The 20882-nt window shown below is 40.7% G+C and overlaps 3 protein-coding genes across 6 annotated transcripts in view; 2 read left to right on the top strand and 1 right to left on the bottom strand.

Annotated features, from left to right (window-relative positions):
• Nucleotides 1–7494, top strand: part of col4a2 (collagen, type IV, alpha 2) — a 52630-nt gene extending 45136 nt beyond the window's left edge. For both annotated transcript variants that reach the window (XM_086145197.1, XM_086145196.1), the window contains 18 exons: nt 569–739; nt 822–965; nt 1054–1176; nt 1251–1432; nt 1525–1588; nt 1680–1754; nt 1843–1950; nt 2096–2203; nt 2300–2371; nt 2510–2635; nt 2742–2858; nt 3176–3337; nt 4078–4176; nt 4264–4410; nt 4501–4617; nt 4925–5116; nt 5581–5867; nt 6264–7494. In XM_086145197.1, coding sequence (XP_086001323.1) covers nt 569–739; nt 822–965; nt 1054–1176; nt 1251–1432; nt 1525–1588; nt 1680–1754; nt 1843–1950; nt 2096–2203; nt 2300–2371; nt 2510–2635; nt 2742–2858; nt 3176–3337; nt 4078–4176; nt 4264–4410; nt 4501–4617; nt 4925–5116; nt 5581–5867; nt 6264–6518 — 2549 coding nt within the window. In that variant the 3' untranslated portion in view covers nt 6519–7494. The remainder of the gene's footprint in view (nt 1–568; nt 740–821; nt 966–1053; nt 1177–1250; nt 1433–1524; nt 1589–1679; nt 1755–1842; nt 1951–2095; nt 2204–2299; nt 2372–2509; nt 2636–2741; nt 2859–3175; nt 3338–4077; nt 4177–4263; nt 4411–4500; nt 4618–4924; nt 5117–5580; nt 5868–6263) is intronic.
• Nucleotides 7467–11624, bottom strand: rab20 (RAB20, member RAS oncogene family). The gene is made up of 2 exons (XM_086145199.1): nt 11229–11624; nt 7467–8679 (listed from the first exon to the last, which is right to left on the bottom strand). Exons 1-2 carry the CDS (start codon nt 11416–11418, stop codon nt 8090–8092), a joined length of 780 nt encoding a protein of 259 aa, XP_086001325.1. The 5' UTR covers nt 11419–11624; the 3' UTR covers nt 7467–8089.
• Nucleotides 11625–13124: 1500 nt separating this feature from the next.
• On the top strand, nt 13125–20828 carry naxd (NAD(P)HX dehydratase). 3 transcript variants are annotated; one of them, XM_086145201.1, is made up of 11 exons: nt 13125–14501; nt 14612–15058; nt 16057–16201; nt 16295–16340; nt 16444–16532; nt 18589–18697; nt 18964–19014; nt 19397–19501; nt 19580–19700; nt 19823–19946; nt 20238–20828. In XM_086145201.1, the coding sequence occupies exons 1-11, from the start codon at nt 13988–13990 to the stop codon at nt 20386–20388; spliced, it is 1902 nt and encodes a 633-aa protein (XP_086001327.1). In that variant the 5' UTR covers nt 13125–13987; the 3' UTR covers nt 20389–20828. The 3 variants fall into 3 exon arrangements, 2 of the variants coding, with proteins under 2 accessions (XP_086001327.1, XP_086001326.1); XR_015106032.1 differs by having other exon boundaries at nt 16057–16340; nt 19807–19946; XM_086145200.1 differs by having other exon boundaries at nt 16057–16340.
• The last annotated feature ends 54 nt before the right edge of the window (nt 20829–20882 follow it).

Below are 20882 nucleotides of genomic sequence, written 5' to 3'. Positions count from 1 at the left end.
GGGTCTGACGACAATTCCCACTGACACTGACCCGAGACCGTTTGTCTGTCAATCACAGGACAGACATTCAGTGGGGATATATAGAATCAGAATTGCTTTATTTGCCAAGATATTTTGCAACTACTAGGAATTTGATTTGGTTGACGCGGCTAAACGGACAACATGTAACAGGCATTGAATAAGTGAAAAATAATAGTGAGATCAGGGTGATTGAGGTTGGTCGTGCAAAATGGCAAGTTGTGCAAAGCAGTGCAAGATAATACATTAGACGGGTTGGTACAGTGTTAGTTGGGGACCGGGGCATTGATGAGGCAGGCTGCCGATGGGAAGGAAATTGCCTTGTTTTAACTGGCTCATGCTTCTGTTCTACTGGAGGAAGTTTTGGAGAACTAATGAGAACTAATGCAAACTTTGGAACAATGTGTAACCATCACACAAATAGGCCACTGAATACAGACCCTCTTTCCTATGAAATGATACTCTGTCACTATATATGTCACTGTATATTTTAAAAAGTATGTACACACACAAATATGTGATTGTCCATGTATGACATTCTGCTCTCCAGGCTTCACTGGAGAAAGGGGACCTGAAGGAGATCCGGGCCCTCCAGGACCGATAGGATTAAAAGGGATCCCAGGGGAATATGGAAATGATGGTATCGTTGGTGAGCCTGGCCCAGTAGGGTCCTGGGGACAGTCTGGACCGGAGGGCCGCGCAGGACTTCCGGGAATGAAAGGTTTGATCCCTTGACAATTTCTATACTATGTAGGCTATTATGACGTTGATATATCTGCTGATGATTCCTATCTCTTTCTTAGGATATAAAGGGTCTTCTGGTATGGAAGGATTTGATGGGCTCCAGGGTAATACAGGTGTGAAGGGTTTTGCTGGGATAAAGGGCGAATCAGGAGTCCAAGGTCAAGTTGGCTTAAAAGGAGTGATTGGTCAAAGTGGAGAGAAAGGTAAGACTTTAGTTTCTGATTCCAGTTTGTCATTCACTTACTTCTACTTTTTGATTTACATACACCGCCTTCCTTCCCCCATCACCAGGTGATCGTGGTTTAAGGGGGCCACCTGGAGAAAAGCCTGAAGTTCATGCACAGATTGTTGATATGAAGGGAGCCAAGGGCCCTCGGGGATATAATGGAACCCAAGGTTTCCCCGGGAAAAGAGGTTTGCAGCTCTGGTTGAGTTAGACTTAACCTACCTTCATAAATGACTTCTTTACAAGCTCATCCTCTTCACAGGTTTAAAGGGTCTTCCTGGTGTGCCTGGTAAAGAGGGAAAGCATGGTCTTCCTGGAGAACCCAGCCATCACAAAGGTTTCCATGGAGATCCGGGTGCCCTGGGACTGCCAGGGTTGAAAGGAATGCCGGGCTTACCTGGAATTCAAGGAATTGTTGGTTTTGGAGGGATGACTGGCAATAAGGTTACTATAAAGTAATATTCACATTATTCATTCTGCCACTCTGCCATTATTTGTAATTTAATTGTTATATAAGGACTTTCTAACTTTTTCAGGGAATTAAAGGCAGTCCAGGTGCCTATGGTGCAACAGGAGACACAGGAGGGAAAGGGGCTAAAGGTAAAAACCTTACACAGGCATGGGAATGGAATTTAAATAATGAGTATTTGAAAACATTTTAATTTCTAACCAATGAATTATATTGTTATAGGTAATAAAGGCTTCCGCATAGACCTTCCCGGACCCACTGGATTGCGAGGAGAGGTTGGTTCTGCGGGGGAGTCAGGTACAAATTGTAAAAACAGACCATGTTCTGATCCACTTAACCTTGAGTGGCGCATTCATTAAAATCAATGACAAATACTTTCAAACAGGCCAGAGAGGATTAAGTGGGCAACCTGGAGATAGAGGACACGCTGGTTTTGATGGAATCGAAGGACAAAGGGGTAGAAAAGGCGATGCAGGCATAGCAGGATTCCAAGGTGAAAAGCTCCCACTGTATGATTGTACCCTTTCATTCTCAATTCTGTGAAAGTGTTTAAGATTTATAAATCATAGCATTTATATATTGCAATTATATTGCAAATGCTCGACCGGTGAATGTGAACCTGTCATTCTTTTCTGCAGGCTCCTATGGGCAGAAAGGAACTCCTGGAAACCAAGGTCAGAAGGGATCTCCTGGACTGCCTGGTAAAGAAGGACATCCAGGTATTCCTGGGTTTCCAGGAAAAGAAGGTAAATGAATTATAAGACCATGGCAGTGTCTTTCATTCTCTTTTACATTTTACTAGCTTTAAAATATATACATCTTTTCAATTCTAATGATTACAGGATTCCCTGGTGTGAGGGGTCTTTATGGGTTAAATGGACTAAAGGGACAAAAGGGTGTCCCTGGATCTCAAGGTATTCTATCAATCAAGCATAATTTGGGGCTGCAGTTATATCTAAACATCCAATGGTTGTACGACAATCTCTCATTATATCCATTTTGAAAAAAACTTAAGGAGTTGAAATGCTGTTTTCTGTTTGATATTTCTCCAGGTTTAGACATCATTGGACCAGATGGCCAGCCAGGTTCTCAAGGGGAAAAGGGAGAGGCCGGCGATCGAAACAACCAGACAGGTTTACTCGGCAGCCCGGGGTTGAAAGGATTCCAAGGACCTCTTGGTTAGACATACTGACCTATCCAGTTCTCCAAAAAAAAAATAGTTTCAGCAACATCAAAAGTAATTTTAGTCAACCAGATATCTTAACATAACTTGATGTTTGTCAGGTGATCAGGGTTTACCTGGACTACCGGGACTACGGGGACTAGTTGGACAAGATGGGACAGCTGACAGATCAGGACCCTCTGGGGACTCAGGTTTTCCAGGACCAAGAGGATTCCAAGGTGAAAATGTATTGTTCAATAAATAATGTTAAACAGGAATGAAAAGCATGATTTGCTAACCTCCACTGAGGCAGGCTTGTGATTGGACGATTGTCGAAAATATCAGAAATGTATCCACATTAATCACTGGCTACAATAGTGTGAAACAGAAAATATCAATATCCTCATCAGCAGAGGCTGCTGCTGCTCAATTAGACTATGTAGATAAGCTTTCTGAAATAAAAAGATAAGCATGATTGCATTTCTAATGCTGATGAGCTCTTGGTAACTTTGTAAATCTCATATAGTTTTTGAAACCTGTATTGTTTCATTCCCAGGCTCTCCTGGACAAAGAGGTCTTCCAGGACATTACGGTCTCCCTGGAGAAAAGGGTATAGAAGGACCAAGTGGTTATCATGGACTGTCTGGTGAAAAAGGATTCATAGGAGACCAGGGTTCATTCGGGTACCGGGGGCCTGATGGTGTTTCTGGAAAGAAAGGTGTGGATAAAATATAAATTTGAAACCCATAAGAGCTGCTTTCAGATGTTTCGTAACATTGTATCATATTACAGGAACAGTAATAATAACTGTAAGTTTCACATTTTATATCAGATCATACATCATGCTGCCCAAGTTTTTTTGTTGCCTCTCATACAAATATATGATCCTAAAATTATTTAAATATACAGATTGGTTTCCCCAAGATTACGATCTTATGAGTACTGTTTTCTTAATTCCTGATTACATACTAGAACTATGGTATTTAATTGAAGCCATCTTTTATGTATAATGCATTCTTAACATGTGTTATTAAGGTGCCATTATATGCCATTTTTGCTTATGACTTTTTAAGTTACAGGCTGAAATCAAATTATGTGTATGTAGCCCCAACGTTTTGAATAAAAATTCCTCAAACAAGCTTAGCATCAAAGCCCCAAATACCCATACAAATAAATGCAACACAAATTACGATATTAAATATGAATTGAAGTGCCAAATATGCTACAATTCTGCTGATGTTCTGTTTGGTTTTGTTTTGTTTCATGTTATAATTAAAAACGGCAATATGTTTGAGTCACATTATGAGGTGGTTAGTTTCCCACCTCAAAACCAAGCTTTGGTGTCATTTGACCAACCAGTGAGCTGGTCAGTGAAATATTTATACACCCCAGTTTCAGTGTGATTAAAAAATGTAAGCAAGCATCTATATACAGGCTTCACGTGCATTTTTATTACAGGAGTCAAAGGAGAGCAAGGGTTGATGGGATTTCCTGGTATGACGGGTTTAAAGGGAGAGAGAGGACACGTGGGTCCTAAAGGAAACATTGGACCTCCAGGTGAGTAATCAAACTGAAATGTAATTACTTCTCATTGACGATGATGCATAGGAATCCAGATTCTTACATCATTCATCTGGGCTTCAGGTTTCCTTGGGGTCCCAGGAAGCCAAGGTTCTGCTCCCATCCCAATCATAATTCCAGCAGAGGAGGGCTCTCAAGGACCACGGGGTATCCAAGGTCCAAAGGGAAACAAAGGAGTACCAGGGCCTCATGGTCCCCCCGGGGATGCAGGTGTACTATTCTGAGAAATTTTTCGGTATTGAACATGGCTGAGTAAAATGTTATGCCCCACATCATAATACATATTTATTGGATGTACAGGTTTTGTGGGGCCAGCTGGGCAAAAGGGCATGCCTGGAATTAGTGGGCGATCAGGAACGCCTGGCTTCCGAGGAGACAACGGTCAAGTGGGTCATACTGGTCTGCAAGGCATGGAAGGTGCGTCTGACACTCTGCAGCAGTTTAGGATTGGGATTATCACCCGGGAATAGGCAGGGAACCAGTCACCAAGTGGATAGCTAACATCATTTGTGTGTAATTTCCCAAGCATAGGACCAAACACTGATTATGTCATCCAAGATGTGTTTATAATAATAAAGTTGAAGGCAGAAATCTTCTTTGTCTATTTGTGTTCGATGTATTTCAGAGGGTATTGTTGTGTGTTGGACTGCACCACAAGTGTGGGATGTGTTGCTATTTAATAAATTGACAGTTTTTTGACTTTGTTGAACATTTTTTTCTATAGGTAACCGTGGCAAGCCAGGTCTACCTGGATTACCTGGTATGCCTGGTCGCAGTGTCAGCGTGGGTTATCTGTTGGTTAAACATAGCCAGTCAGAGCAGAAGCCCATGTGCCCTGTGGGAATGTCTAAACTGTGGGATGGATATAGTCTGCTGTACTTCGAGGGCCAGGAAAAAGCCCACAACCAAGATTTAGGTAAACCTGGATTTTTTTTTTTCAATTATATTATCTGCATTGGTCAGAACTGCCTGCTACTAAATAGTGTCTACATGATGACAACAAGCCAATGTCTACTAGAGGTAAGTTTAATGGGTACATGAGAAGGTACGAGTCAAAATGGGTCAAATGTGTCATTTTTGTTGACCCCTTTGACAGTGTAAGCTTAAAGGGTCACTACTTCAATGTGTTTTCATGGGATTGATTATTTTATTGAATTTCAGACATAAGGTGTAGCTCTACTCCGAAAGATTTCTATGGAGCCACAAGACCTTGACATTAGAGCACCAAATTCTATTTGTTTCAGTCCCCATTGATGTTTATATCAGATGTAATAGAATTTTCTTCAGGTTTCCTTGACTTCAATGAGAGTAGGTGACTAGGTCAAATTTATCAACAGATAAGGGTTGTTTTTAAAAGACATTTTGGTCATTTTTCCTCAGGTTTGGCTGGTTCCTGCCTTCCACGGTTTAGCACCATGCCCTTTCTGTACTGCAATCCAGGAGACATTTGTTATTATGCCAGTAGAAATGACAAGTCCTACTGGCTGTCAACAACAGCCCCACTTCCTATGATGCCAGTTGAAGAGGGTGATATCAAACCTTACATCAGCCGCTGCTCGGTTTGTGAAGCTCCTTCAGTTGCCATAGCAGTCCACAGCCAGGACATCACCATTCCTCAATGTCCTGTTGGGTGGCGTAGCCTGTGGATTGGCTACTCCTTCCTGATGGTGAGTTCTTATTTGCCACCTCTACAATTTAAAGCACACTTCTGAGTTAAGTACACATCCTTTGGTACTCAAATGTAACTGTTCTCTTAAATGTGCATGCCTAGTTTTATTCAAATGTTTACAAACTGTGTCATGCTAGAAATATGGTTTGTGCTCATCCAGATCATAAACCACTTAACCTTTTGGGCAAAAGCAGATCTCTCGCTCAAATAGAATTGTAACAGGGAATATGTTCGTTATATAAATTCAAATTTAAGCTTTGAAGATTTTATAGGATTTTTTGGCATGATTAATGATCATTTATTAAAATATTATGTGAAATCCCCAGGCATATTGGATTAACTAAACATGTTTTTATGTTCCATCATTTACTCCCTCTCACTTTTGTTTCCACAGCACACAGCAGCAGGAGATGAAGGCGGGGGTCAGTCTTTGTCGTCACCCGGGTCTTGTCTGGAAGACTTTCGAACAACACCATTCATTGAGTGTAATGGGGCTAAAGGCACATGCCACTATTTTGCTAACAAACACAGCTTCTGGCTAACCTCCATAGATCAGTCATTCCAATCTCAGCCAGCATCAGAGACGCTCAAAGCTGGCCAGCTCCTATCGCGCATCAGCCGCTGCCAGGTCTGCATGAAGAACTTGTGAGACACCACAGTTACGTGGACAAAAAGAAATTGGTCAGTTGACAGTAGTCAGCTGTCTTCTATTGATATAGTAAACCAAACAAATACAGGTGATCTGATATGCTGACTTAGATCAATATAATTGGGACAACAACCTCACAAAGCTCAAATATGCAGTGACTGTTGTGTCTCGAGCTTTGAGTCTCATTGTACATAAAAGACAGAAGCCCCGTAATGAAGTCAGTATCGTCACTGATAAACAAAGTATTTTGTTTCAAATGTATAAAGGTGCTTACTCTTTAACTTATTACCTCAGCTACTATGCCACAGCAGATCAGAAGAAACACCACAGGTCAATCGCAGTCGTGACTGTGTACGCGGTTTCGGTTTAATCCAGATGTTTTTATTTCTAATGACATACAGCCCAGCATAAAGCCACTAACACTTCTCTTTTATGTAAAAATGTGCCATTACAGGCTTTACTGTCATTGGTTGACACTTTTGATAAAATATTCCTTTTGTCCTCAGCTTTCAAGTATTTTTAAATGACAAGTCTATTTTTTATCATTTCCATCCATCACATGCACTGATTGCCCTTGTATTTATATCTGAATGAACTTGACCACTTTTATGGGTTTTAAATAGATTATGCTACACTATTGATGACATACATATTCTGCACCAAACTGCTAATCACTGAACTGCCCACAGGTGCCAGCCAGATAAGAATATCAACTGACAGGCTCAGAGCTCCTCATTGCAATCAGCAAGTCTAAACAAAATGATCTAGTTATATGAAAATTTAGTCCTACACCACACTTGTTTGCAAATAGATTTATTAGTAGACTGATTACAGATATATCAGTTGTTCTGTCATGTCATTTTTCCATAGCGTGATCATTCCTTTGACTGTAAAGATTAAATGTGGTTTCTTATATTTGCTGTGTGATTTCATTCTCGGACCAGCAGTGCAAAATAAAAGTCTTTATTACAACAGGCTCTTTACAAATTCACCAGGGTAATTTAATAGAGTCATTGAAAAATTACGAAATGTGCCAGCATATATATATATATATGTAAGAAAAATCAGTTTCAATGCAATTATCAGAATATCTCATAAACAAAAGAATGATGAAAAACTGTTATTCATGAAAAGCTTAAAATGAAACGATATTAAACAGTGCACCTTCCCTAATTGGTGGTGTTAAATTTGTGAAATTCTTTCCAAAACATTGAATATCAGTGAGCTTTCAGTTTCTTATTTGCCCAGACACATTTCTATGATAGGAATTCACTTTTCTCTTGTTGGGGTGAAATGTTTCAAACCTGCGAGTGATAATGTGACTCTTTCATTTCCCTTCATTCCACAGAAATACTTACAAGTATTAGTGACCACTACTTTTTCCTCCGATTGTCTTCACAGCATTCAAGTTAAGTGTGCAGATGTGTGTATTATGAAGAGGTCATTAAGGCTACAAGGTTTCAGTCAATATGGATTAGTAGTACCATCACAGTATGTTGTTTGGTGCTCCAACTGACCACTTGATCGTCCGTGTTAAAAAGCTGCGGCTCCTCTATGCTCTTTGATGGATCTTAGCAACAAGCAGATCTGGGACGCTTGTTCATCGAGCCCCTGCTCTCCTCCAAATCAACAGTCGGAGACTCCTTGTTTTCATTTCTATTCCTCAGCATTGAAGGCAACACTAGATCAAACACAGCCTCAAAGAGAGTGTCCACATTATAGCCAGTCTTGGCACTTGTCTCAAAGCACATCCTCTCGGCGGGCAGACAGCTCTTTTCATCCAGGCCTTTATAACGCAGTATTCTCCCATAAAAAGACATTGCGTCTTCGTGCGTTACCTGTTTGTTAATCTTTATGCCACTGATGAACGTGGGTGAGGCCGGAGGAGTGGGGCAAGCCGACAGAACCTCTGCCCTGTCCCCCTCACACTCGGAGCGACTCTGAGACACATCTCTCTCTTGCAGCTGTGCTTTAGCATCCGTCAGATCAGCTTTGTTGCCCACTATGGCGTAGATGCAGTCATGATGAGCAGTGTCCGTCAGGGAAAGGAAGCGCTCCTCTAGCTCGGCTAAGCTCTGCCAGTTGGTAACATCGTATGTAAGGATGACAGCTGCTGCGCCGCGACAGTACATTGAGCCAAGCCCGTGGAATTGTTCACGGCCTGTGCAGAAACAAGAGGGTCAGAAGTTCAAACACTCGGTCAAAAATTAATGTATGAGCGTCAGTTGAAAGAGACACCTATTTCTTTCACAAATTGTGTAGAACAGTCAGAAGTTTGAAACCAAATAGCCTCTGTTCTTGGAAATGCAATGTTTGAAAGCCTGCATTGTACAGAGGGAGAATATTTTGTAACCAGGGCGTCTTGGTCATGACGCCCACCAATGAATAGACCCATTAATCTACATATATGTTTGTACTGCTCTAAAACTGAAATTAAATAATACATCAATTTTATTGTATCTATTTTAGGTCATTTTTTAATTTATTGACGTTGACAGATTGTTGATCCCAATCACATAATGATTGGAAACTAAAATGTAAGCCTCACAGTGAAGCACAACAATCTATATACCTCAAATCAACCCTTACTTGATTAAAACACATGCAAAAAAATTATGAGGAACTTTGTTTTGACTCTTCACATCACCTAGTTGAGAATGCTATATAATCTAACAATTGCTTTTTTCCTCTAGTCCTTTTTTCTGTTTAATGTACATTTTACATGTTCAATTTATTGTATATATGATTTTTCCATCATATATAACAAAGAACTACATTTTTTCACTCCATAAAACAAAAAGTGAAGTACAATTTGTTCTATTTTCATAGTATTACTGCTTTGTTCTGCTCAGACGATACACATAAAATAGTATTTGAAATTTTGGCTATTTCTTCTTACACACATGCTTCTTCTGCTTCTAGAAATGTCTTACTCATGCAACTTTGGAAAGAACAGTCTACTTGTCATCACCCAGTCATGTGACTTAAGAGGAACAAGGTCAAATAAAATGCTTACAGGCTATGAAACTTAAATATCCAAGTGAAATCACAGCAGCTAAAAACACTAGCAAACACTTTGTTTTCAACATACTGGGTCAAACATCTGTCAGACTTTTGATCATTCAACCATAGTTTTAGGCTCTACGGTGATTAGACCAGCCATGAACTGAATAATAGCTCATCAGCAATCTGGCATTTCTAAACTGATTACACACAGAGAATAAAACAACTATGTCAGAGGTCATGACAAGCCAAGCAGGAAATGACAATGTTGAAACAGTCAAACATTCCTTATCTATTCACCACATCTACTGCATTTTTGTGAAGGTATGAAAGTTAACAAAAAATGCCGTGCTTGAAATAAACATGTCAAGCTAACATGACTGTTTACGAAATAAGTTTAATGACCTGAAACACGCTTAAAGTTACATCTATCCCTTCTCCAGTAAGAATGTATTCTTAGTTTTAACAAATGCTATCAAGCATAACTTGTATCGGAGGCTAAATGGACATAAAGGTCTTATGGCAGATAGCTGTCGATGAGAAAAATACAACATTCCTCCATTAGATTATTGTGAAATAGTACATATTATACAACAATCTAATGTATTCAGCCCATTTTCATGGGAAGGGTTTCATAGGTCCCAAGCCCACAAGCCTGAGCTATAATAACTACATGACAACACAGTTGATCACATACCCGTTTACAATCCAAATCGTGTGCATTTATGATATTATCCACTTGAGGGTTGAAAGGAGTTACGGGGTGCAAAGAACTGCAGTTTTTTATGACTATTCCTTTGATGAAATTAAATCAATTCACTATAATTTGAGAACTAATATTTGGGGAACTATGTGTAGAAAATACATAACAGGCCACTTTAGTAGTACTAAATTTTAAGCACTTTAGTCAATTGTGGACCCACAGAATCCTTCTAGTATTATGGCATATGAATAAGTGTGCTGGTCATTGTGTTAATATGTTATACAAACATCCTATATTCTTTCTGGATCTTGTCTTGTATATGAAATCAGATGCTTCCCTTTACAGATTTAACAGTAGCAAATATTTTTTTCTGTCCCTCATTACAATCTGGCAATCACTAACCCAACATATATTACTGTAATTCTTTATGCCCCCGCCCCCCTCCTTTTTTTTTTGCTTTATCTTCAACTAAACATGGTTTATTTTGAAAAACCCAGGTGGCCTGCATCCGTAAATTACTAAAAACACATACTGTTCTGTGTACACCAAACTTAGACGAATAGCGGTAAAATTCGGGTATTGTCTCAACCGACACATTAAACCGAGAACTTCCTTAATTTAGGGGATCTAATCAGTTATCAATACTCCACGGATCAAACATTTGTTTGCCAAGAATGCAGTGTAGCGAGGAGTAAACTGAATTAGTAAAAACATTTTTTTCTGCGGCAAATAACAAGCTGGTAAGTTTCGGGCCGTTTCGGATTTATTCTTTGGCGGCTCCGCTTGTTTTGACCCAGGAGGTCCTACAAGGTTTCCTGCCGGAGTCCGGTGTGCCAACGGTTTCCCATGAGAACAGCCGATCACATGCCGGTGATTACCTCAGGTGCCGGCCGGGGGATCACGCGTTGTGGGGTAAACACTGTCAGCGAGATTACGGCAGGGCAGTAAGAAGTCCATATTTTCTTTTAACAAACACAGGAAAGCTTAAAGAAATGATGTATTACCGGCAGTATCCCATATGGAGACATTGTAAGGTCCCCACTGTTTGAGGTAAAACGCCCCTCCGACGGTGCTGACCGTGTCTTTGAACTTCCTCTCCGTGTACCTGTGGAGCAGCGACGTCTTCCCTACGTTCATGTCTCCCAGGAGAACCACCTTTACGTCGGGCTTCATCATTTTCGACTTCTCGGGCATTGTGTCAGCCCGTGTCCCGCCGCTGGCGAGCTTTGATAGATTGATTTTTTTAACTGTCGTCGGTTTTTCACGCGTTCTAGCCCAGAAAAGTCACGCCTGAGTGGCCGAGATACGCCATTTTGTGAGCAAATAGTTGATACGGGCCACGGCTTATCTCCCGACGTCGGTTCATTCCCAAATCTGCTGCCTGACACAAAACTTGTAACCCTCCGAAAGCGGAAGTGGTGAGTGGCGTCACTTTTTTTCCCCTCCCGAGTTACGCCTCTCAGGTTGATCCACTACCGCTACCGACAAACGCTCACCTTTATAATAATAAAAATAATAAGAATAATAGGATTTCTTTTCAAGGCACCCTACTCGACACTCGAGGGCACCGTACAGAGTATACCAAAATAAATATACACAAAATACATATTCAAAATGGAAAATAAAAGTGAAGCCAATAAATGAATTTAAAAAATGTAAGTGACGAAATTACGAAAAAAGGGTCGGTTAGTTAAAAACAAATTTTGACGCTTTCACATGCGAGTATCTGACGGAATATCTCTTCATGCAGCAGTTAAACACCGATCCCAAGCCATTTGCTAAATATCTTATGTGTCAGACAGGGGGTAGTTTTAGAAGAACATTTTCTGTGACACCTTCAAAAGACAAAATTTGAATGTGGTCGTAGAACCCTGGATCAGAATTCACTTGACACAATTTGGCTCCAGGAGACAATTACAGTGACGTGAAGGTAAACAACGACCGGACAATAACATTGTAAACAATACACAATACAAAGTGCAGAGTGCAAAGTCTGTTTCAGTAATAAAGTGATAACAGTTCACATAAGTATGGTCAGCGACTTATCATTTTAAGTGTTGTACATTTTGGAGAAAGAAAATATGTTGATCATTCTCCGTCGTTAATTTTAATCCGAACTTTAAATTCACTTGAACTGCATACATTTATTTTTGAAAACCGTAGGAGAAAATAGTAAGTGTGCGCACCAACACTCAGTCGAGGAGTGGGGGGCGTCGATGGTTTGCAGTTTCCGGAAGTGTATATCTAGTTGTTATTCTAAGTATTCAAGCACATGTACTCTGGAATATGGATTTAAGATACTGCTTTGCAAGCCAGAGTTTGCTTCTCTGCTTGACATGGGTCTACGTCGTATTATAAGACTAAATGGTTTAAAAATACCTTTTATAAGCCGTAACCGTTCAATTTGCAGTTCGACTAAATATTGGCTTGCTCCATCGTCTACTCCTTTGCTGCCTTCAGGACTGTTGTAAATAAGCATTGCACGTTAAACCGGAGATGAAGGCGCAGATAACCGGTAACGATTGCACAGGACACACCGTGCCACTCACGGCAAAGAACTTACTTAGTTCGTGCTTTCAAGCATCTCTTTTTACATTGTGCTATGCGCTGATTGTCTTTTTTTATTTTACCGTACAAGACACTATTCACATAAATGATTTTTTTTTATTTAAAAGGGGCAGCTGGTTTGAGTCATCGGTAGATTTATTGAACTACAAGTCTAAACAATACCATGAGAGAAGTCATGTAATTTATTATCCCTGTAGAAATACACTGCCCGGAGATGAGGCCACTCTTAAAAGCGAGTTCAGCTTTTCAATGGATATCGGGGTTTCCGAGGAGTCGTAAAAGGCACCACGGGCTGGGTTTTCCCGTGTTGCCATCGGCCAGAGAAGCCCCATGACCAAGCTCTTGGGTGTGGGTGTGTGTGCGGCGCTGAGACGCAGTTCCCGTGTAGGTAAGGAGTACTTGCAGCGGCGATCCTCTGCACGCCGGCTCCACAGCTTCTGTTAGTGTGGAGAATGAACAACAACAACAACAACAACATGCCACTGCAGACTCAGAGCCTCGCCATTGGTTTTGCGCTGTCGATTGTCGCCGCGTTGGTTTGCGTAAACGTGAAAGGTAAAGTGAAGAGTGGGGCCGGAAGAGTCGGCCAGTGAAAACGCCCTGGACGCTGCAAGTGTCTCACAGTCCCTTTGCGTGTCGCGATCATTCTTGTCCGATGAGTCGACAGGCTTAATGTCACGGTTAGCTTGGGAATGGATGGCGGTCGGGGTTCTAGGACCCTGTAGACACCTAGCATGGGCGGTGGAGCGGGCGGGGAGACCGCCAAATTCCCCCCCGGATGCCTGATCGGGGATCGGTTCTACTTTGACTCCGAGACCGGGAGAGGGCCGCCGGGAAGCTGATCCGCGGTCAGTTTGTCCTCGTCCTTCTGAGCTACGCATTTTGTTGGACGAGGTAGAGGATAAATACAGTCAGGCTAGGTTTGTTTTTCTAGCCAGGGTACAAAGAGTTGTTGTACACAAGCTTCGATTATGGCTCCCTAAATGGAAACTATAAATATTTTCCCCAAGTGATTCCGAGCTTTCCCTGGCGGGTCGCCAGTGTTTCTTCAGGACAGAGGCTCCTGGTTGGCGGATCTTGAAGAGTAGCCCAAATATCCAGACGAGACGTCCACCATAATCCGCAGTGTCAACATCTCCATTCAACTCCTTGTGCTAAAGGTTGTACAATAAAAGGGGAGCCTTCTAGAGCAGGCATGCAGGCGAATACAACGCGAGGCTTCCTTTGGTCGGACGTGGAGACGAGGACCTTGTTGAACATCTGGGGGGAGCAGGACATACAGACGGCGCTGGATGGAAACTTCCGAAACAGCTTCGTCTACCGAGACGTTTCCCGGAGGCTCGGGGCCATGGGGTTTGAGAGGACGCCGGAGCAATGTAGGGTGCGGATAAAAGGCCTCAAGAGAAAGTACTTGTTAGCGAAGGAAGGTGATCTGCGGAACAACGGCCAGAACCACAAGATCTGTAAGTTTTATGACACCATGGAGAGGATTTTGAGCAACCGGCCTGCCCTTGACCCAGAGGAGTTGATGGATAGCGGGGCAGGAGAAGAGGAGGCCGGTGATGGCCTGGAGGAGGATGCAGAGGATGCACAAGATGCTTATTCTGAGAGCACACGGGACTGTCCTTTTCCTGCAGAGACCGAAGTGAAGTTGGAATACCCAACAATCCCCATCCCTATTCCAGTCAAAGTCACTGTGGGCAATAACAGTAAGTCTCCTAATATTTATAAGCACTGTTTTTTCCTTTATCACTTGATTAAATGTTTGTATTTGGTCAGAGATTAAGTGCTGTTTTTTTCTCTCCCCTTTCCACCTCAGTTACATCAGTGAGCGCGCAAAACAGCAGCCAGTCGACGGCAAGTTACTCGGGCATGAGACCTAAACGGCCAAGGAAGCGGCGTGCTAACTTCCCTATGGAGAAGCTGATGGAGCAGTTCCTGGAGCAGAGCACCCAGGCTGAGGACAATTTCTTCCGCATGGAAGAGCAGCGTTTACAAGCAGATGATCGTCGACGGGAGGCTGAACACGCGCGGGAGCTGCACATGCTTCAGATGCTTGGGCAGATGTTCTCCAGCATCTCCTCCTCCAGAGCCAGCCCTGCAGCCACCCCCTTGAAGACCGTCCCTCCTCCCCAAGCTCCTCTGTTGTCTGGAGCCTCCCCATCTCGTGCACGTGGCCACTCAAGTCCTTCACATCGACCTTCGGCTCAGACAAACTGTTTCACCCAACAGAGTCAAATGTTGAACCCAGATCCCAAGGGATTAGGTATTATTTTCAGTATAATTTACAACCACATGGTGGAAAACAAGAGGAGAAAATGGACTGTAAAGATATCAGCTGTAATGTCAGGGCCCTGTGATCTAGTAGCCAGTCAGTCACTTGGTCAGGTGACTTGTCAAAGGGTCACTAAACCCTAATGCTATTTCTCATAAAACAGGGATATTCAGTTGTGTTGGTGCCAGATTCGGGTCCAAGTCAACGTGTTTTGGTGCAAAGCGCTGGGATTGTAACCTTTGGTATATGTGTTGAATCAAACACAGCAATTCAATTTTGCTGCTGGTTGACGTGTTGTCTGGTGACATCACCATAGAACCACTTAGGTGTGGTTACTGTTATCACCTACTGGAGTCACAATGAGTGGGTGTCTGAATCAGTTTAATAGCATTGAGCAGTCATTAAAAATTGTCTCTCATTAGATTATGTAAATCATAAGACAAAGTGATGCAGAAGTAACATTCTGTTATTGGTATGGTTTGTTGTCCCCTAACTCTAATGCCTGCCAAAAAGTGCCAAAAAAAGATGTGTACTCATGTCATGATCAGGACTCCAGTCTTAAGTCACTAATACAATGTTTAAGGCTTTGTTTTAGGCTGTCAACATAAAAAAAAAAAAAAAATATATATATATATATATATATATATATATATATATATATATATATATATATACACATATCAACATACATATATATATATACACTTATCAAATTTTGTGACACAAATCATAACTTCTCCCCACTCCAGCTCAGCCATTCTGTGCACCTCCAACCACTGGCACGGTGTTTATTTTATTCCAAATCATGCTCAAAATCAGATTTCAATTCTACAATTGAAGAATTAAGTTAAGGCAATTAGATTATCATTTCTGTAATATATCAGTATTTGTTACCATTTAAACAATTTTCTGCTGATGTTTTAGGCACAGACATTGACTAAGTCCAGGCAGTTGTTTTAAATTTAAAACCTGTTTCTGTATTTCTTCAGTGTTAGAACGCTACTACAGCTTGGAATCCAACAGAGGCATGGATGATGACATCTTGTCACTGGTAAAGAGGATAGTTCCTCCACTGACAACCAAAAAGCATAAAGGACAAGATGGTCGGATTGGGATTGTTGGTGGATGCCAAGAGTATGTTGCGCAAGATACCATTTCTGATTTGGTTACATTTACCAAAGCACTTCATTTCTCCTGTGTTAATTCTACAAATTCTTTCCTTTTAAGCTACACTGGAGCCCCATACTTTGCTGCAATCTCTGCCCTGAAAGTGGTAAAAAAAAAACAATCACAACAAGCATGTTACTAATATTAGCCAGTAAGAAATGATCTGTATTTTATGTAATTCTTGCAGCTGTGTCTTATCTTTTCTCTAGGGTGCTGACTTGTCTCATGTGTTCTGCACTAAAGATGCAGCGACTGTAATAAAATCATACAGCCCTGAGCTCATAGTCCATCCTGTCCTGTAAGTATAGATTCACTTGTAACAGTAATTATGGCATATAAACTGACTGGTTTAGTATCCTGATTAATACTCTTGTAACAGTTTCAGAATGTGAGCTGGAGATTAAAAAACAATTAAAAGAAGCTTTACAATTGTGGTTATAATAGTACTTGTCGTCCTCAACGACCTAATTGATGGAGACAGTTTTTTCCCAACACATTAAATTTGTCTTTAACCCTCACATTATGTTAAGGGTCAATTTGACCCATTGGGTCAATGGGTGAAATGGGTCAAATTGACCTCAACATAATATGAGGGTTAAGCTCAGTATTTGTTGACTCTTGAACTATAATTTTTTTTGGCAATCAAGTAAAACAAGAAGTAACAAATTCAGTATTTTTTATTAGTTTCATTTATATATTATAAATTCACTTTTCCATATTTTACAGACATTACATTCATAAAATACAGGTTTTTAGGTATTTCTTTACAGATGTTTTGGTAATTTTTGATGCGTTTTCAGCTAATTGTTTTTGACCTCTGGTTTATATTTGTTTTTTTTTTACCTCAATCAAGTTATCACGTGCATATTTTTTTTGTAGGCAAAACAAGCTAGTAATCTGAGATTGATGCATATCTAGATGTTGAGAGTTTTCTTCTCCTTTCGCCTTTTTCCCTTCTGGGGTTGCCGCAGCAAATCAACCTACTCCATCCAACTACCTTCATATCCTCTCTCACTACGTCCATAAATCTTCTCTTTGGTCTTCCTCAAGACCTCCTGCCCAGGAGCTCCAATTCCAGCATCCGTCTGCCTATATAGTCATAATCCCTGCCCTGTACATGACCAAACCATCTCAGCCGGCTTTTCTGACCTTCTCTTCAAACATCTAACATGTGCTGTTCCTTTGATAGACTCATTTCTGATTCTATCAATCCTGGTCACTCCCAAAGAGAACCTTAGCGTCTTCATTTCTGTGACCTCTAGCTCTGCCTCCTGTCTTTTAGTCATTGGACAGTTGTCTGTGATAGGAAACCAACATTTTTATGGTAAAAGACTCAAAAAGTTTGGAGTTGGTAATCCTGAGGAAAAATTATAGTATCAGAAACTGAAAATAAATTTTGAAGCCTTTCAAAGGTTACCTCGTCCATACAAGATGTAGTCTATCTGCGTGCTCCTACCTTTGCTCTTATAAGTTACCCTATGTTTCTGTCTTTTCCTGAAGGAATTGTTCACTACAGCCATTTCCAGTCTACACAATGACCGCTCTCTCATCTCTGGGGATATTCTGCATCACTTCATCTAGCCTTTCAGAACTTCTTCTCAAACTCACATTCCACCTGCGGGGCATAGCAACTAATAACATTGAGCATCACACGTTCAATTTCCAGTTTCAGACTCATAAGTCTATCTGACATTCTTTTTACCTCCAGAACTTTCCTAACAAACTCTTCCTTCAAGATAACTCATACTCCATTTCTCTTCTTGTCACTACCATGATAGTATGACTTAAAGCCTCCTCCTAAGCTTCTACCCTTACTACCTTTCCACCCGGTCTCCCGGACACACAGTATATCCACTTTCCTTCTCTGCATCATGTCGACCAACTCTACCTTTTCATGTCATCATTGTATTTTTTTTATTTCTCCTTTATTTAACCAGGAAAATCCCATTGAGATTAAAAACCTCTTTTTCAAGGGAGTCCTGGCCAAGAGGCAGCAAAAGAATAGTTACATTTAAAATGAAATTAAAATGACATACAAATCATATAAAGCTGTTCATACTAATATTCAAAGTCCCTACCCGCAGTCCAAGACTCTTGCCTTTCCTCTTCTCTCTGCTTCCAAACATGCCTTCCTCCCCTCCTTTTTTGAGATGTTGAGAGTAAAATTTAGTATCATTGTTATTGATCTTGGCAAATACAGTGTCACTGTTTAAGAACTTTGCTTGAGTCCACCTGAGCATCAGGCACAAGAAAATATAGAAAGACTGTACATTTGATCATTATAACAGACTTACTTTAATCTTTGCTTTCCAATACAGCTAACAAGCAGATGTTTTTTTTGTGTTTATTTCAAGGGACAGCCCTAATGCAGTGGAAGAGATAGAAAAGTGGCTCCCAAGACTGCATGGCCTCGTGGTGGGACCTGGTTTGGGAAGAGACAATATTTTACTCAAAACAGCCAAGGCATGTCAAATGAAATCATACTCCCTTTGTTTGTGACAGCCTCCATGTACAGTTTTAGCTGCACACCAGCATCTCAAAAAATGAAAAAGTTGTTGAGACCAAACAAATCTATTGTATATGTTAATTAATAACTCAAGTGATTATAGCTTGTTCAAGTTTAATAAAACCAATGAACCCTTTAGGTCTGCACTTAAACTTATATTAAATGCAACGCATAGTACTGCTTTGAAAATGCAAGCATGATACATTCTTTTTCTGTCTTGTAGGAGGTAATAGAGAAGTCTAAAGCAAGAGACATCCCTATCGTCATTGATGCAGTGAGTACTGTTTTTGTCTTGAGTTCAGATGAGCATGTAGTTGGGTACATAAATATTGAAACAGCAGATTTCACTCTATATTCAAGATTCAAAGCCTTTGTTACATGTACAGTGTAGAAACATGTTTCCCTGTACATTGAAATTCCTACTTTGCTGTCCGAAGTGCAATTGGATATGAATTGATGAGAAATAATGATAGCACAACATCTAAGCAATTTAAACTGAAGCAATGAAAACTTGACTGGAGTATGGAATTTCCCCTCCAATTCAACGTGTTGCCTCCGAAAATTAAAGAAAATGACAACTTCTTACTGAGAATTAAGTAAAGTTAAAGGTTAAAGTCCGTAAACATGACATAATCTATGTTCTTTATTCCCAATAGGATGGATTATGGTTAGTTACACAGCAGCCATCTGTTATTCAAGGCTACCAGAAAGGCATCCTTACACCAAACTTCATGGAATTCACACGCCTCTATGAGGCTCTGGTGAGTGTTACTGCCCTCCCTAGTTGATTATGAATTAGTGCACAAAGATCTAAGGATGTTTTCTCGTTGCTCTCTCAGCATCATGAGCCAATGAACAGCAGTGATCACCAACGCAGCATTATGCAGCTCAGCGTGGCTTTGGGAAACCTCACTCTGGTGCTGAAAGGAGAAAGGGATCTCATTACCGATGGCAATAAAGGTTTGTATCTAACCTATACACTGCATGCCTGTAATTTCACATGAATTGCCTTTTAACAGAGTTTATTAAATGACCATTTTAATGCTGTGCACAAATCTTATGTCAGCTTTCACTGTTTTTAGTGATCTCATGCAGTATTGAGGGCAGTGGAAGAAGATGTGGTGGGCAGGGTGATCTTCTATCTGGATCTATTGGAGTCTTGGCACATTGGGCACATAATGCCTTTGCAGCTGGAATGATCAGAAAGTGAGAACATTGTTGCCTGTTTTTTTTTAATTTTTTTCAATCAAAATATACAAAAGTACCACAATATAGCTTTGAGATGTTCAGGTAATCTGCCTGTGAAATACACATTTACATATTTCACAAACCCTTTGCGTGTGGAGTTAGTATTTAATTTATTGTGACATCGCCATTTTTAATGTATTGGTAATAAAAAAAAATGATTGTGCAGTTGGTGTTAAACAAGCAAACCATACATGAATTACATTTGTTCATCAGTGTCTCACTGGACTTCAACATTTTTTTTCCCTCCAGCATAAACCCATCAATGGTTGCAGCATTTGGGGCTTGTTCTTTGACCAGGCAGTGCAACAGTCAAGCATTCCAGCAACATGGCAGGTCTACCACCACCTCAGACATGATCCAGGAGATTGGCACCGTCTTCAAACAGCTGTTTGAAAGTTGAAGGCTGCCACTTGAAATCAAAGTCTTGTTTATCACCTATTTGTACACAATTTTGCATACATACTATAGAACTGTTGAGATATATCCCAGGTGAAATTCTGAGAAACTCAAATACAAGTCAGCCTATAATAGAGCAACTGTATGCTCTTCAACAAGTTTTGGAAGATGTTAAATATTTTCACTCAATAGACTTGTACAGATGTATGTGTGTCTGTGAGAAAGAGAGAGTGTGTGAGACAGAGAGAAATCTATATGTATATTTTCTATATTGTGACCCTGTTAAAAAAGTCTTCCATGTATCCAATAGCAAATAGATAATACGTTTGTCAGCTATATTAAGCCAAATTTCTTCCCTGGCGACTAGTGAAATTGAGGTGGAAATGAAAATAATTAATGTCAACGACAAACTTTGAATTTTCAAATAAAACCATTTGACTGTGAGTTTTGTGTGTGGGAAGGGGGTTCCTGGTGACACCGTGAATCGACTGACGTTTC

Source organism: Fistularia commersonii, chromosome 4, assembly GCF_037954325.1.
Source record: "Fistularia commersonii isolate RoL2024-O1a breed Wild chromosome 4, RoL_Fcom_v1.0, whole genome shotgun sequence".
NCBI classification, from domain to species: Eukaryota; Metazoa; Chordata; class Actinopteri; order Syngnathiformes; family Fistulariidae; genus Fistularia; species Fistularia commersonii.
The sequence above is the reverse complement of the archived record's forward strand: the minus strand, read 5'-3'. Positions and strand labels throughout refer to the sequence as shown.